Source organism: Rosa rugosa, chromosome 2, assembly GCF_958449725.1.
Source record: "Rosa rugosa chromosome 2, drRosRugo1.1, whole genome shotgun sequence".
In the NCBI taxonomy this organism is placed as follows: domain Eukaryota; kingdom Viridiplantae; phylum Streptophyta; class Magnoliopsida; order Rosales; family Rosaceae; genus Rosa; species Rosa rugosa.
This window is the reverse complement of record NC_084821.1, coordinates 788,188-802,698: the sequence shown is the minus strand read 5'-3', so window position 1 is coordinate 802,698 and position 14,511 is coordinate 788,188. Positions and strand designations below refer to the sequence as shown.

Genomic DNA, 14,511 nt, shown 5'->3' with positions numbered 1-14,511 from the left:
GTTCAAATGAAAACGGTTTTCAAATTGTGAAATCAAAAGCAGGACTATTCAAGCTTCTTCAGGATCACTGATATCATAACAGGAGTAACTGAAACAAACATCATCAACCTACTGAATCCTAGATTAAATCTCATCAAATAGTACATCAAAACATTAAAGGAACCAAAATACAAGACTAAATCTCAAGTTCGGAATAACAAGGTACTTCACAGTAGTTTTGAAAGTAAAAACATTTAAACAGTCTTTCTACTTGTTCATGGACTAGGAGACCTGTCTCCATTTGGTTCCCTTGAGTAATCTTCATGATCAGGACTTTGTGGCCTGCCACTCAAGCTTCTACCAATTTGCCTTGGACTCTGGCTTCTGCTCCGGCTTGGACCCCTAACCGGACTCTGACTGCGGCCCCTTGAGCCATTATATGGTTGAGGAGGAGATCGGGAAAACGATCTCTCTCTACTGTACCTTCTCCCTGGGGGTGAGAAAGATCTGATCCAGAAGAAGCAACATAACTTTCACACATTAGAATAAATTGCAGAAAGCTATAGGCATTGCATACCACACAAACAAACAAGTAGATGAAAGCAATTCAAATGTGACAGCAAAACTTTTGCCATTTTCCAGCAAATAATTTGGGGGAGACACTATTCTCACAATCATTACCATGAGACTGAACTCCACCAATTCACAGTTACTCGTGTACTCGTCTATTCTTTAACCAGAAAGTCTTTATTTTGTGAGGGTTGCAGGAAACAAGTAATACGCAAGTTCCAAATAGTGGTAAAAGCAACTACCAGCAAAGGTTAACCATGATACAGATATAAAATTATATACTGCATGTAAGTTCAGGTTTTTTTTTTTTTTTCCTCAGCCAATGTAGATCCAGAGTTTATATCTTTCAAATTACTTCTTCACATGCTAGTTCTGGTAATAGAATGAGAAGCCATCCAAATTGCAACGACACAAAATCCAACTTTCCTCCTCCTGAAGTATGACGGCTAGCCACAATCCTAAAACTAAAATGTACATATCTAACAACTATGAATCATCATGTAAAGCATTTGATTTGAACTTTGGGAGCAAAACACATGCAAGCCATGCAACCACAATTAGTTGTTTCTATACAGGAGAAAAAAAAAAAAGCCTTTAGCCTTTATTGGAAACAGGACACAAAGGTGGAACTGACAATTACCTCGAATATTCCCTTCTTTTTGGGGGAGGGGAATCATAAGAAGGGCTGCGGGGCCGAGATCTTGCATGACGTGGAGGTGGAGAGCGTGAATAGCGTGGAGGAGACCCTCTTCGATCACGATGTCGACCACTACCCCTGGAGCTGATTGGAAAAGATTTGAAATACTTCTCAGATTTGAACAACAAATTAATTATTTTGTTTTAATCAAATGTCCAGGTTTCAAACTATATGGCACATCACAAAAGCAACAGGCAGGTTTTACCTTGGACCCTCCCTTTGCCTCATATCAGACGGCTTCTTCCTGTTCTCCTCTGCAAATACAACAGTTACCTCGCGACCAAGAAGAACGTGACCATCCATTTGATATTTAGCCTCCGCAGCATCAGTAGGATCAACAAATTGGACAAAACCGAAACCACGAGGTTGCCTGGAAAATGGGGGGAAAAAAAACTGTCACAAAAGGGGCTACACCAAAAAGAAAAAATGGTGATGAGTACTTTACACACCATCAGTCTTTCCTATATATGCCAAAATAACCTCCAACTAATACGTATGGCCATGATAAAAGAGCAAGCACTCGGCTGCTGACCTTTCAAGTGTGAATTTTAAGATGACTTGAAATTCTTCAAGACTTGGAACATCTTCACAATGTATTCAAACCCAACTTCCTTCAAATCTTCTCTACCATTAACATCATCTTCAAAAGACCTCTAATTACTTGATTGTTGTCTTCAAAACTTTAATTTCACTGTTAAACCTCAGAAACTTCAATGAACACACCCAACTTATAGAAACAGTAAGAGTAGAACATATAATATAGGCCGATCACGAGAACAGCTCTTGATAGCAGGGCCAACACATTTTAAAAAAAAATTGATTTGATACTTCAAATGTAAAAATAGTAGCATTAAAAATACTTTAAAGAAATGTCATTTTCAAAACTGTTGATTTTTTATAGGAGCAACAAGTGGGAGCAGAACCATCCAAAATACTATCATTATAATTGCTTAAAAAGTGATGTATATTAAAAACTTATAACAGGTTGCCAACTCAAGCCATATTTTCACCAATCATGAGAAATAAACGAGAACACCAGATGTTAATCATTTAGGTGTGATATTCATAAGGAAAAGAAAAAAAAAATTGAGAAACATAATCTCTTCACAGAAGATATTCAGCGACTAAAGTGTCACAAATATGCTTACCCTGAATAATAATCCTTTGGCAGGTAAATGTCCTTCAGAGGACCAAACTGCCCAAATGGACGGCGAAGATCATCTGGCCTGGAAGCAGACAGCAAATACAGCATGTCATTAGTTGACATTTAGCTTGTCGTTGCTTTCATAAAATTATACCAATACATTGATAACCCACCACATGAGAGATTGAAGTATAAGGGGCAAAATATCACTTATAAGTAACAATAACAAACCTGCAATCATGGCGAAGGTTACGAACTAGGAGGCTTGTAGGAAGATCTCTATCTCTACTATGACCACCATAACGACCCCTTGGGCTAGGACTCCGTCCTCTCCTACCATATCCCCTTGGTGGTGGTGATGGACTGTAACTCCTTCCCCTCATCTCCTCTAGTCCGATAGAAAGAAGAAAAAAATTATCAGAATTGAAAAAAAGAAACATTTGAAAATTACATAAACCAACAGATTGAAATTTACCACTGAGGTACAAGTCACAACTGATCCAATTATTTTTTGGAACATTAAATCCTACAATTAAGAACGAAAAATTGCAACAATATATAACCCCAACTTACAGCTGACAAGCCAGTGATCATATACTAGCTTTCATAAACAAATTACTACATTCAATAACAATATAACCACAAAGGCAACTAAAAAAATAAAAAGCAACAGTCTTGCAATCCAGATTATTCGTTTATCGAAATCCGATACAACGAGTGAGGAGGATCTTATTGAAGAATCAAATAACAGTAAATGACTCTTGAAGCCCACAGTTTAGCTTCAAGCACAGTAAAGCTTCAATAGAAGCCCAATATCTTCAATCTATATGAAAATCGTTCTTGAATCTTCTTTTTTTCAAGCAACGAGATTGAAATTTGACTACATTTTTCACGAATTACACAGAAAATTCGCAGCCGATGTATAAACCCTAACGAGCACGGCCTCGACCTCTTAAACCCTAACAATGCAAACATAAATACGGCATCGAATAGCATAGAGAGAGCGAGCGATAGAAACAGACCTGAAGGTGGTGAATCGGCGGCCGGCGGTAGTGACCTGAAATCGACGGCGGTGGTTGCTTTGGTTTGGGTGCGAGTGCGACGAAGATAGCAGCTTCCGGTGGATATGAAATCAGTAAATGTAGCTTTTTGTGTATTTATTAAAGAGGATTAGGGTTAGGGAGACCAAGACTTTATAAAATTGACCACTTTTTTAATATTTTTAATTTCAAAACTACCTACTAGGGGTGCCACTTGGTTTGGTAATTACCAAACCGACCGAATACCAACCGATGTTTTAAGTTTGGTAAACCGACTTTTTGGTAACCGAGACTGATAAAACCGAAATCGAAAATTTCCGAAAAAGTTGGTTTGGTTTTGGTAAATACCGAATCTACCGATTATCTAAATATTAGTTTTATATACTATGGTTTTCAATACACATACATGTATATTAAGAAATAAACATTAAATTTTTCAAAATAGTATGAACATTACTACATTAATAGTACATGTACTTTAAGTAACCTAGTCAAATATGGTTAAATAACCTAGTTATATTGAAAATGACTCAAACTTGATGTCATATATACAAAATAAAGCTATAATTAGGACATGAGTACAAAGTTTATGACTATAAAATTGAAGAACTTAGTTTTGTTCGTTCTAATTTTAATTACAAAGAATTAGTTGTTCTAAAGTTGATGATACCGAAAACCGAAATACCGAATTTGATAGTTATGATTAAAAATCGAAAATTTTGGTTGGTAATTGGTAGCTCAATTTTGAAACCGAAAGCTTTGGTTTTGAAGTTGGTAATACCTATAACCGATTCGAACCGACCGAGTGACAACCCTACTACCTACCCTCTCGTAATTCTATATTTTTACAAGCATGTCATATCCATCCCCCTCTATTTTTTTTCTTTCTTTTTCTAGACCAAAATACCGTGTTGTATACTTGTATATATCATGTTTGTTTCGTATATTTGACGATAAATACAATAAAAAAACCATTAAGATAACTTTTGGAGAATGTTAAATCCAAATTCAAACCATTAAATTTCGTGTTAATCGTCAAAATCTATTAAAATCCCCTAAGAACATAACTAAACCTTAATTTAGAACATTTTATAAACTTAGTGACATAATAAGCAAATTTTTTTTTTTTTTTTGCGACTGAGTCTTACGGTATCTTAAAGCTTTCAATTAAGATTTAAGATACTGCATTCTGGAGGTATTGTCAGAACATTTCTTCCATCCTGATCACAAATAATAACTTCATAAATCGAATGCCGGTTAGGAGGTTTCCAACCACAACGCTCAATCACTAAGTCACATGTTATGATTAAGCAAAAATAAATCGAGAGGTAGATTTTTCTTTGTATTCCCGAAAACTTTTATCTGTTTATGAAAATTATGAAAACAGCCTAAGACCATCTCCAACCGATGGGTCATTTGCCATGTGGAAGCCCAACGATTACTTTTGACAGCCCAAACTGTTCTCCAACAAATATGTCTTTTCCACGTGGATTTGACATAAGCCTTTCTTCTGTCAAATTTGACAGCTTCCTCTCTTTCTGTCTTTTATTTTTTTATTGTTTCTCAGTGGTCTCTCTCTTTCCTTCTCGTGTCTTTCTTCCTTCATCTCACCCAGAACTTCAAAATCTCAGAGAAAGAAACACTTTTCCTCTCTTCAAATTTCTTCTCTCTTCTTGAATATCAAGAACATAGATCAAATGGATACCTCCCAAGTCACGAGGCTACATCAACAATGGATATCACCGTCCACTGGTCCAATCTTCCAGTCGAGCTCTGGCCATTGATCGGAGAAAAGCTCGAACTGCGCATCCAGTCTCTCCAATTCCGCAGCGTTTGTCATTCATGGCGTTCTTGTGCCTCGCTTCCACCCTTCACTTCCTCCGAAATTCCCTCTCCCATTCTCCGATGGACCCACCTCCTTCCTCTCCCAAAACACCGTCTACCTCCTACAGAGCCCCTCCACGTCATCACTGGCGCCGCCGTTGTCTGGAGGTTGGTTGGTCAAGGTCGAAGAGTGCGACATAGAAGAAATCCGATCACCTCCAGGCGAATCAGGTACACAAACGGCCCGTCGTCGTCTCCTGAATGTTTCAATTTGTTGGAGTTTAAAATGATCGAATTAGGGAAGTCGTATTTTCTGAGATACATCCTTGGCTCTAGTTCTGTTTGTGGTTTAAAGAAAGTGATTTAATGCCTGCTGAGATTGTTGATTGTGCTATTCTGGTTATCTCTGATAAGGGAATTTTGGGTTTTGCTAAAAGTGGAGATGAGAAACTCACATGGTTTAGTAATGGAGGTTTTGTTTTTGATGATGTTATTGTTTAATAGGGTCAGCCATATGTGGTGGATAGCTTGGATTATGTTTTTAGGATTGATGTGTCTTCAGAAGTGATGGTGAAGATTTCGTCGAAAGTGATTGGTTTTGGTGGGAGGAAGCATTTGGTAGAGTCTTGTGGAGAGCTTTTATGTGGTCGATATGTATTTTGATCAAGAACAAAATAAGCAAGAAGGGGCTGGTGTTGAGTTAGATTTTTCTTTGTTTGTCCGTTGGCGTCGTGGAAGACACCAAAGATATCAATCTGGTGAACTCAAGGTAGTTGATTTTAAGGTTTGCAAGTTGGAACTGTTGAATGGAGAGTTGGGCAGATGGGTTGAAGTGAAGAGCTTGGGTGATGGAGCGTTTTTCTTGGCTATGGATTGCTGTTTCTCTGTTTCGGCCCAAGAATTGGCTGGGTGCAAAGGGAATTGCATTTACTTCTCAGATGAAAACAATGTTAATCTTGCTCTTAGAGAAGTAACTAGACCAGAGAGTTTCATGTTCTACTTAGAGGACCATAGCATTCAGAAGTTGGGATCTTCCCCAGGCGGTTCCCAGATATTTTGGCCACCTCCAATTGAGCTCGGCTCCACATGTTCATATTCTCTGGATTGATGCAAGTATGATTTGTTGTTGTCATAAAATTCTATAATTGGTCTCTCTTTAAGTTGCGTTCCTTTTCCATGTTTAACTTCATATTTGGAGTAAGTTAGATGATTTATTTGTAGAGTGGTCTACGTATCTCTTGTGTTGTATACTTGATGAATGTTGTTGTTGATAAGATGATAAAGATGTTTCTAAGCTGAATCACTCTCATGTAATTTCAATCCCATTGCAGCAGCAGCAGCACCTACAGACTTGCAGACCAAACATGTAACAAAGCAACCGTGCTGATGCGTTTCTGCAATTGGTTAAGCAACACAAATAGAATTATATATATTAAAATAATATTCAAATTTGACATCTCCATTGGAGCTAAAATTAGTCAAAATGTTAACATGTCAATTTTGCCATGTCATATGTCAAATTCAAATTTGACCAAAGCCAAAAGACAAAATCATTGGAGATGCTCTAAGCGAAGTAGCCAAGACTTTTATAAATTGACCGCTTTTTCATATTTTTATTCCAAAATCACCCTCATGCAATTCTTTATTTTACAAGCGCGTCCTCTCCTGCCATCTGTTTCTTCTCTTTCCCTCTCTGTTCTTCTGCTTCACCGCCAAAAGTACAGAACCTTCTCCCTCCTTCTCTGCTTCACTTCAGGCCACCTCTGAATCTCTCTCTCTCTCTCTTTGCGTTTGAATTTCCCACGGTTAATCTCATCGGCCACCAAAGACTTCAATTTCTGAATCAATTTTACATTCGGAGGTCAATTTCTCCATCAATTTTACATTTGGTTCGGCTTTAGGGTTAGGGTTTTGGTTTTGTGCATTTGCGTTTTGTGGTTTTAAAGACGGGGTCTTTTTTGGTTTTGTAGTGATGGAGGAGCAATTCGTACTCAGAGTCCCACCTTCAGTTGCAGAGCGATTAGATCGTCTTCTCAGCGAGAATGCTTCTTCAGACGACAAGTCGTTGGATTTGTCTTTCGAAGGTCAGAGCAAATGTACTTTCTGGATTGTATGCATCCTCAATAGAACTGTTTAGTCCTTCATTGCATTGCTGACTTGCTGTTACATAAAAGGCAGAACCCTCTGATAGGATTAAAAAAGGCTAGATTTTCGGTGTCGTTTCGTCAATGAGAGTTGATTAGAATGGTGGTTAGTGATACATGGATAGTACTTTTGCATGGGAGTGATGCATTTTTTTTTTGTTGGATTATATTCGAGGGTTTAGTTGCAATTGGTTTGGACTTGGGATGGCAATTCGGCGTGATGCTTTGTAAATTGTTCGATCTTTTGCCTGCTTAGTGTGCCTGTAGCTCTTGTTCAAACCAGCATTGTGATTAATTATGATTTCGAGTATGTTATGTGGACATGGCAAACTGGCAAAGTAGAGAGGAAAACAGTAACGATGGTGTATGTGTATAGTTTGTTTTTTCCTTACCCTGTTTCATCAAATGTTTTACATGTAAGCTTGAAATATCTTGCAGAGGATGGCCGGAGTGGAACATTTGTAATTGGCAATGACCGGTTCCCTGCATCGCTCTTGGATCTTCCTACTGTTGTGGAATCCTACAAAACGTATGACGATAGTGTGTTAATTAAGACTGCAGATATTGGTCAGGTGGGGTGCTGTATGTCAAAGGCATATTGAAACAGCTAATTATGTGAGTGCTTCATTTCAAAGGCATTTATGTGATATTTTTGGGTTTTGACAGATGATTATGGTTAGAGATCCAAATGATCCTGCTCCAGATACAGTTGAGTACAGGCATGGTCTCACCCCTCCAATGAGGGATGCTCGAAAGCGAAGATTTCGCAGGGAGCCTGATCTAAATGTAACATTACTATCTTTACATTGGATTTTTTATTTACTAATGCCATATATATTACGGTAGGAAAGAAGAAATCCAGTGTCGCTTGGTGTAAAAGTGTAAAAAAAAACATAAATAAATTGAAAAGAAATGTCTTTTGAGAGAGACTCCTATAATTGTTGAGGCCTTTCTTTTTTATTTTACAGCACAGTTATCTTACGCTCATATCCTTCACATCTGGATGTTGTTGCTGATAGTGATATTGTTGCATTTTACAGCCTGAGCTTGTCCAGCGTGTTGAGCAAGATCTACTGAACATTAGTGCTGGTGGACCAGCTGACAATGTGGATATCCTTTTATATAATGTTTGAACATTTTTTGTTAAAGTTTGGCAAAATGTGGAAATAGTAGATTTTGGTCAAGTGAGAAATAGGATCCCTCCTACTTTTGGTTTTAAACTTATACTGTTAAGCCTAGAATGCATCCCTATTTATGATGATTTACTAGGCCTTATTTTCATGAAGGCTGCATAAATTGCAATTGTATGTCTTTTTGTTTAGCTGAACATGTTATTTTCCTTGCCTTTTTCTCCGCTTTTATAAGAAATTTTTAGGCCTCCTGTTCATCAGGTTATGAAGCTTACTGTTACATCAATTGATATGTGACTCTATCTCACTGCTAATACAGAAACTTTTCTGGATCTGTGATGATGGATTTGGCACTGTTGTCTTGTAACATTCAATCTGTATCATGTGTGAAGTTCTGTATGTTCTGTTTTGTTTATCCCTTGATTTGATAGCTCACATATTGAAGTAGCTGAGCAAGAGAAAAATCGAGATGGCAAGGCTGGTAATACAAGTAAAAACCCTGCACCAGCACCTGAATCAAAAACTGATATTCCTGAGGCTGCTACAAACACAGGGGAGCCTGATGGAGAGCATGATAGAAGTGATTCGGATGAATCTGACGATTCAATTTGAAGCAAGCCCTTGTGCTGATATTGTTTCCCCGTCAAGCTTCTTGATGAAGTTAAGATGTGCATATCAAAAAGAACAGGGATGAAAGCTTGTTTTATGAATGACAGCATAAATTTATGTTGTGTTGATAACATTAACATGTATGCTAACATTATTTTTGATCTCCTCCTAGTCGGTTTGCCAGTTCTGAATATCCTCAGGATTCTCAAAGAACTTGTATAATTTGGTAGTATATAGTGGAAAACTTGTCTACAAGTTTGTACTTTTGCAAAGCTATGCCAAGTTTCATTTCTTCGTTCCAAAGGCATTTATAGGCTGTGGTATTGTCTTTTTGAAGTGTTGCTTGAATGTTTGGGCTACCCATATCCACTATAAGTTACCGTCTACTCCTTCCTAATGGGCTGAACATGCAGCCTTTTCTTTCTACTGAATGCTCTTGTTCTCTGATCTTTGTCAGTCTGCAAAATTAATTTCGAGTGAGTCTATGCGCAAAGCGCAATAGACCAACTTGGTTTGACATATTCGTATCTGGGAATCAACAAATACAACTCCACATCGTTCACATGCTTCACCATTTTTTGTTCTTGAGTTCAAGATGACCCCTAACCTTATTCCGGTATACTAGTTTTCCTAAATAATAAAATTTCCCATCATACCATGAAGTTAAATGTGCAAACCAATTCGAAATTAAATTGTAATTCCCGCATGAGCCATGAGATGAATTGATATAAGAATGTGTAGCAGCAGAGAGCCAGCTAATGTTGTGAGGATCGATCATGGCGGAAAATCCTAGAACTTGTCTTGAAGACTTAAACATAGTTCTAATTTTCCATGTGATCCATGGACCATGAGCCTAGTTCTAGTAGCTAGCTAAGCTACGCTGCTTAACAAATTGATTATTTCCCTTTTCAGATCTGATTTTCCGTAGTACTACTCCCATTATGTGAAACCTCGGATTCTTTAGTAGCTCCTATACATCCCACATTAAAAAATGAACAAAGACATCCTGTTATGATGAGTAATGAGCATTAGTCACCTTCACTCGTATTCCTATTCGTCATTTTTTTTTCCCCTTCTTCTTCTTCTTTTTCTGCGGCCATCTTTCGGATGAGATCGAATAAGCACATGAAGGTAAGCCTATAAATCAATTAAGAAAAACTAATCACGAAGTTAGTAATGTTTAACAATTAAGACTCCACCGGGGCATGCACCAACCCCCTGGGTTTATGCATATCCTTAACACCATAATCGAGCTCGTGATGCATAGACTAAACTTGAGGACATGCATAGACTTTATAAATTATATTCATGTAGTAAACTGTATATGATTGCTGGAATTCAAGGTGGATGTTATCCAAATGTGAGTGGAGCCAAATTGCAATATGGTTCATATATGATTGGTGGTGTTTATGAATGAATATACACAATGATGCCAGCTTGTGTTAGTTCGAGTATGCAGTAGGTAAGATCTACACAAGCTGTGTTTGACCCCAATACCACCATACCCCCCATAGACCTAATTCTGAAATATTATGATCGAGTTTCAAACAAGCAGGCTAGCTTTAACTTATATACTATATATATATATTCCCATGCAAAATCTGATTAGGTTATTACCGACGGTCCATGAGCGACCATCAAGTGTTACAACTTAATTCGACTACGAAAATCATATATTATATGGATGGATCATTATCATGTGCAACACTGATGGATACAGACACGTACACCTATATATAAGTGATCAAAATAATTGAGCTAGTTAGTTCGTTACATATAAATAGGCAGTAGATCAATCGATTTTGTCATTCATCAGCTTCATTTTCTTCCAATTCTCTACGCTTTAATTTTTCGTTTAGATTTATTTAACTCCCTGTTATAATTATCATGCAATATAAAATTCAATTTTGAAATTATTAGAAGACATATATACTTAACTAGAATGTATAATTCGTTCAGTTCAACTACTAAACATGTTTTGTTTGCTTAATTAGCTGTAGTTTGTGGGTGTCCCCCAAAATGTGTGTATATGCATGCCACTTTTGCTCATACAACATATTATTTAAGCGTGCATGCTGCATATGATACCATTGATGTTCTTAGTTAGTACACTGTCTCGATAATTAAACTCGAATTACGTCATAAAAGCATAACTAGGGGTGATGCATGTTTACAAATAGCTCAACCACTAAGCATGATCACACAAGTTTTGTTTTTCTATTTGTTTCTTGTTCTTGTGTGTCTCCTTATTTACACTATCTTATGTACCCTAACGCGTTTACAAGCATATATAATCAACAATTCTCAGAAATTTCAACTATGCTTCATGCATGCTACAAGTACTTACAGGAGGATGGCAATGTAATTAATACATATGTATTTTCTAGTTTAATTTCTTCGTACTTGCATTGAGCTTTGGCCGGTCTAGCTAAATGGTTGACCTTCTGCATCTAACTTGGGTTGCTATATATAATTATGAGTATGAACCCCATTTACTATATAATCGATGACTTGCTATCCGAAGTCAATCGTAAAGGTATATATATAATTGATACAACTTGGGTTGCGACTTGTGCAATGTCACTACGATTACCTTCACTAATTAGACAATAATGTCAACCAACAACTTCACCTTGTCTGAAGGGGTGAGCTAGCAACGTATATCATGAAATTTTATAAAGACTATCGACGACAAAATTAGGAAGCTGCAAGTGGCCTTGAGGTACTCGTGAGTGTCATGTAACCCTGCCAAATACATATAACTAGCTCGTGCATATGCTCATGAAAACTGGTGAGTAATTAAGTTAATTAATTTTGACCATAATTGAGTAGGAAATTAAAGATATATAAAAGGTGAACTACGAACCAATATCTATGAGTACGTTACGATCGATTAACCATATATAAAGAAATCAACTAGTAGTTTGATGATTGTTACATATATAAAGAAGGTAGGTTGATCAGTTTGCTTTTCCTTAATTTGTTCATCGATTTGGATATATAGAATCAGAAAGACCATGCCTGGTTGACATTTTCGTAACTCATATACGTGTGTTTGAAATTTCAAGTAAAACGAACCCTTTCTCACTCTTTAATGTACGTGTGTTAAGTATAGAACTATAGATGTTTCGAAAATTGACTGACTGGATCTCCCGTCTCCGTATCTAGCCAGCTGCTCGTTTCTTGTTTGACAAGGTCTTCGATTGGGTACGTACGCGTGCGAGACAAACTTCTATATATCTATATATATAAACTTGCAGGACAAGTTATGGATAAGTTTAGGAAGAAATAGAGTTGGATTAAAATTTTAATGCTAGTGTGATAGTGATAGAAGCAAACATTGAAAATTTTAGTCTAGTGGTCATTAACGAATTAGACTAATGGGTCACCTTTAAAAAAATTGACGAGGAAGCCAGAATTCCTAGTAATGTTAAATATCATCAAGTCTCTCTTTCACTTTCTCCTTTTTCAACTTCTCTCATCATTCTCTTGCAAACAAGAGGAAAATAAAAGAAACTAGTTTCATTATTCTTTTTAGTTATTAGTCAAAATTATTTACTTAAGATATATGGATTGTTGCTTAAAGCTTATTTGTGCATAAATTCAACCGCGCGTCTCCGACATTGCTCTGTAACTCAAATGCATGTTCAATATCTCATGATGATACATCCATTTCTTTGATACAAAAACAATTAGACTATTGAAGGATTTTTGAGTTAGTAAATTTCTTTAAAATTTCTATTTGAAAACATAAACGCACATACATATTCTTCATTTGAGAGAAAATTACGAGCATTCTTTGATACATATATAGATCAATTTAACGATAGTTAAATTTATCATGCAAATCTGACTGATGATGTGTTCCAGGGTTTTAAATAATAAACCCTAACTAGATTAATTATATGGACCGCGTCAATATTGATGGAAGCTCAATCGATCTGAGCCTATGACTGTGTGACATTGGAGTTCTAGAGTAACCCCGCCCCTAACCGACTAATTAGAATTGTAGATGGATAAGAAATCAACCCACACCCACGCGCGTAAGTACCCGATTTACTGTCTCTGTCTCTGTCTCTGAGTTGTCTCTAACCCGTAGATAAGACATCGAGATCGATCTCCGATCAGACTACGCAGTGGCCCTACATAGACCAATGCTTCAGTCACCGTCCATTCCAGTCTTGTAGCTCTATATTATGATCAATATGATGCATGGTAGGTCATGGACCATGGTCAGTAATCCATCAATATCTCTATCGAATCTGGTTAAAGGTCAAAGTTGCCTGTGCATTTCTGGACCGGTTCGAACCGCCCGGCAGGATCTCACACACTCTCACAATCTCAACGAGCTGGAAAATCCAGCATCCGTCAACAGCACACAATTAATATAATTCATGGTAGGGTAAGGGTACGTAGAAGACCGACTTTGATATATTAGCTGCTGAGCCTGATGATGCAAAGCAAAACAGAGTGAGTTTCAAGTTGAGCTGACTTTTTCCATATGTTTTTTAGTCACAGCGGAGACCGTACCTATTGGTTTACTATATTGCAGGTGTTCAGAAACTTGGGATAATCAATAATGGGATATAATAAGTCGGTGCTGACAAGTAGAACCAGTGCTTACAAGTTACAACTTAGAAGCGCGTTTTCTCCGACTTCTTTGTTTTTTAGGGTTTACGGAGACTGTCGAGAAGTCTCAAAGTCTGAGGGAGGTTGCAGTAGTAGTACTACAAAGTACGTACTAGTGCAAAAAGATAGATAGAGCAGAGACAACTAAGAAGTCAATTCGATACCACTCTTAGAATTATTACGAATAAAGATGATGGAGGTAGCAAGCACCTCACCGCTAGCTGTCAATATATTTAATAGCAGCTCTCGCGTGTTCTCCAGCTAGCGTTACATGCTTAATTATGCTATCTATGACGGTTGTTACCGTCGATCGAGATCATTTTCGGATCTGTATTCGGTACCAAAAACCTAGCTAACCATTCTAATTTATTACACACCGTTTCGTTTTCAGTTTACGTACATTGATAACGAAACCATGTCTATTTATCATCAAATAATGTTTCAAGTTTAAATGCTTTCTTTATTGTTATTTAAAAAATCTTGCAAACTCCTTTTTTTTTTGGAACATAATTATACTTAAACGAGGCAAATATTCTATGGTACTCAAATGAAAATTCTGGTTCTAAGTTCTACACCGGCCTCTAGTAACTTGTGTCTTACTTCATCAAACATTTCAACAAGAAAATCAAGGATTGGAATGTGTTAACCAATCAATGTGATCCATACATCTCTCTAAGTCATAATCAATGAGATATTATACTTATACTTATATGGGAAATGGTTACCCAAAAAGAAAATTACAAAA

At 37.0% G+C, this 14,511-nt stretch overlaps 2 protein-coding genes across 2 annotated transcripts; one reads left to right on the top strand and one right to left on the bottom strand.

Annotated features, from left to right (window-relative positions):
• Nucleotides 1–45: 45 nt before the first annotated feature.
• On the bottom strand, nt 46–3,571 carry LOC133731788 (serine/arginine-rich SC35-like splicing factor SCL30A). The gene is made up of 6 exons (XM_062159194.1): nt 3,413–3,571; nt 2,622–2,778; nt 2,395–2,472; nt 1,452–1,616; nt 1,190–1,330; nt 46–486 (listed from the first exon to the last, which is right to left on the bottom strand). The coding sequence occupies exons 2-6, from the start codon at nt 2,771–2,773 to the stop codon at nt 255–257; spliced, it is 768 nt and encodes a 255-aa protein (XP_062015178.1). The 5' UTR covers nt 2,774–2,778; nt 3,413–3,571; the 3' UTR covers nt 46–254.
• A 3,340-nt stretch (nt 3,572–6,911) lies between these two features.
• LOC133731968 (transcription initiation factor TFIID subunit 7-like) lies at nt 6,912–9,444 on the top strand. Its single transcript, XM_062159418.1, has 6 exons — nt 6,912–7,115; nt 7,225–7,338; nt 7,837–7,970; nt 8,065–8,184; nt 8,439–8,512; nt 8,969–9,444. The coding sequence occupies exons 2-6, from the start codon at nt 7,227–7,229 to the stop codon at nt 9,138–9,140; spliced, it is 612 nt and encodes a 203-aa protein (XP_062015402.1). The 5' UTR covers nt 6,912–7,115; nt 7,225–7,226; the 3' UTR covers nt 9,141–9,444.
• The last annotated feature ends 5,067 nt before the right edge of the window (nt 9,445–14,511 follow it).

Bases quoted from the DNA above. Each gene is read 5' to 3' on its own strand.
- LOC133731968 (XM_062159418.1), top strand. From the start codon at position 7,227: ATGGAGGAGCAATTCGTACTCAGAGTCCCACCTTCAGTTGCAGAGCGA. The intron at 7,971-8,064 runs GTGGGGTGCTGT...GGGTTTTGACAG, and splicing joins AGACTGCAGATATTGGTCAG to ATGATTATGGTTAGAGATCC. The intron at 8,513-8,968 runs CCTTTTATATAA...TAGCTCACATAT, and splicing joins CCAGCTGACAATGTGGATAT to TGAAGTAGCTGAGCAAGAGA.
- LOC133731788 (XM_062159194.1), bottom strand. From the start codon at position 2,773: ATGAGGGGAAGGAGTTACAGTCCATCACCACCACCAAGGGGATATGGT. The intron at 2,473-2,621 runs GTTTGTTATTGT...GTCTGCTTCCAG, and splicing joins AACCTTCGCCATGATTGCAG to GCCAGATGATCTTCGCCGTC. The intron at 487-1,189 runs GTAATTGTCAGT...CTTCTGGATCAG, and splicing joins AAAAGAAGGGAATATTCGAG to ATCTTTCTCACCCCCAGGGA.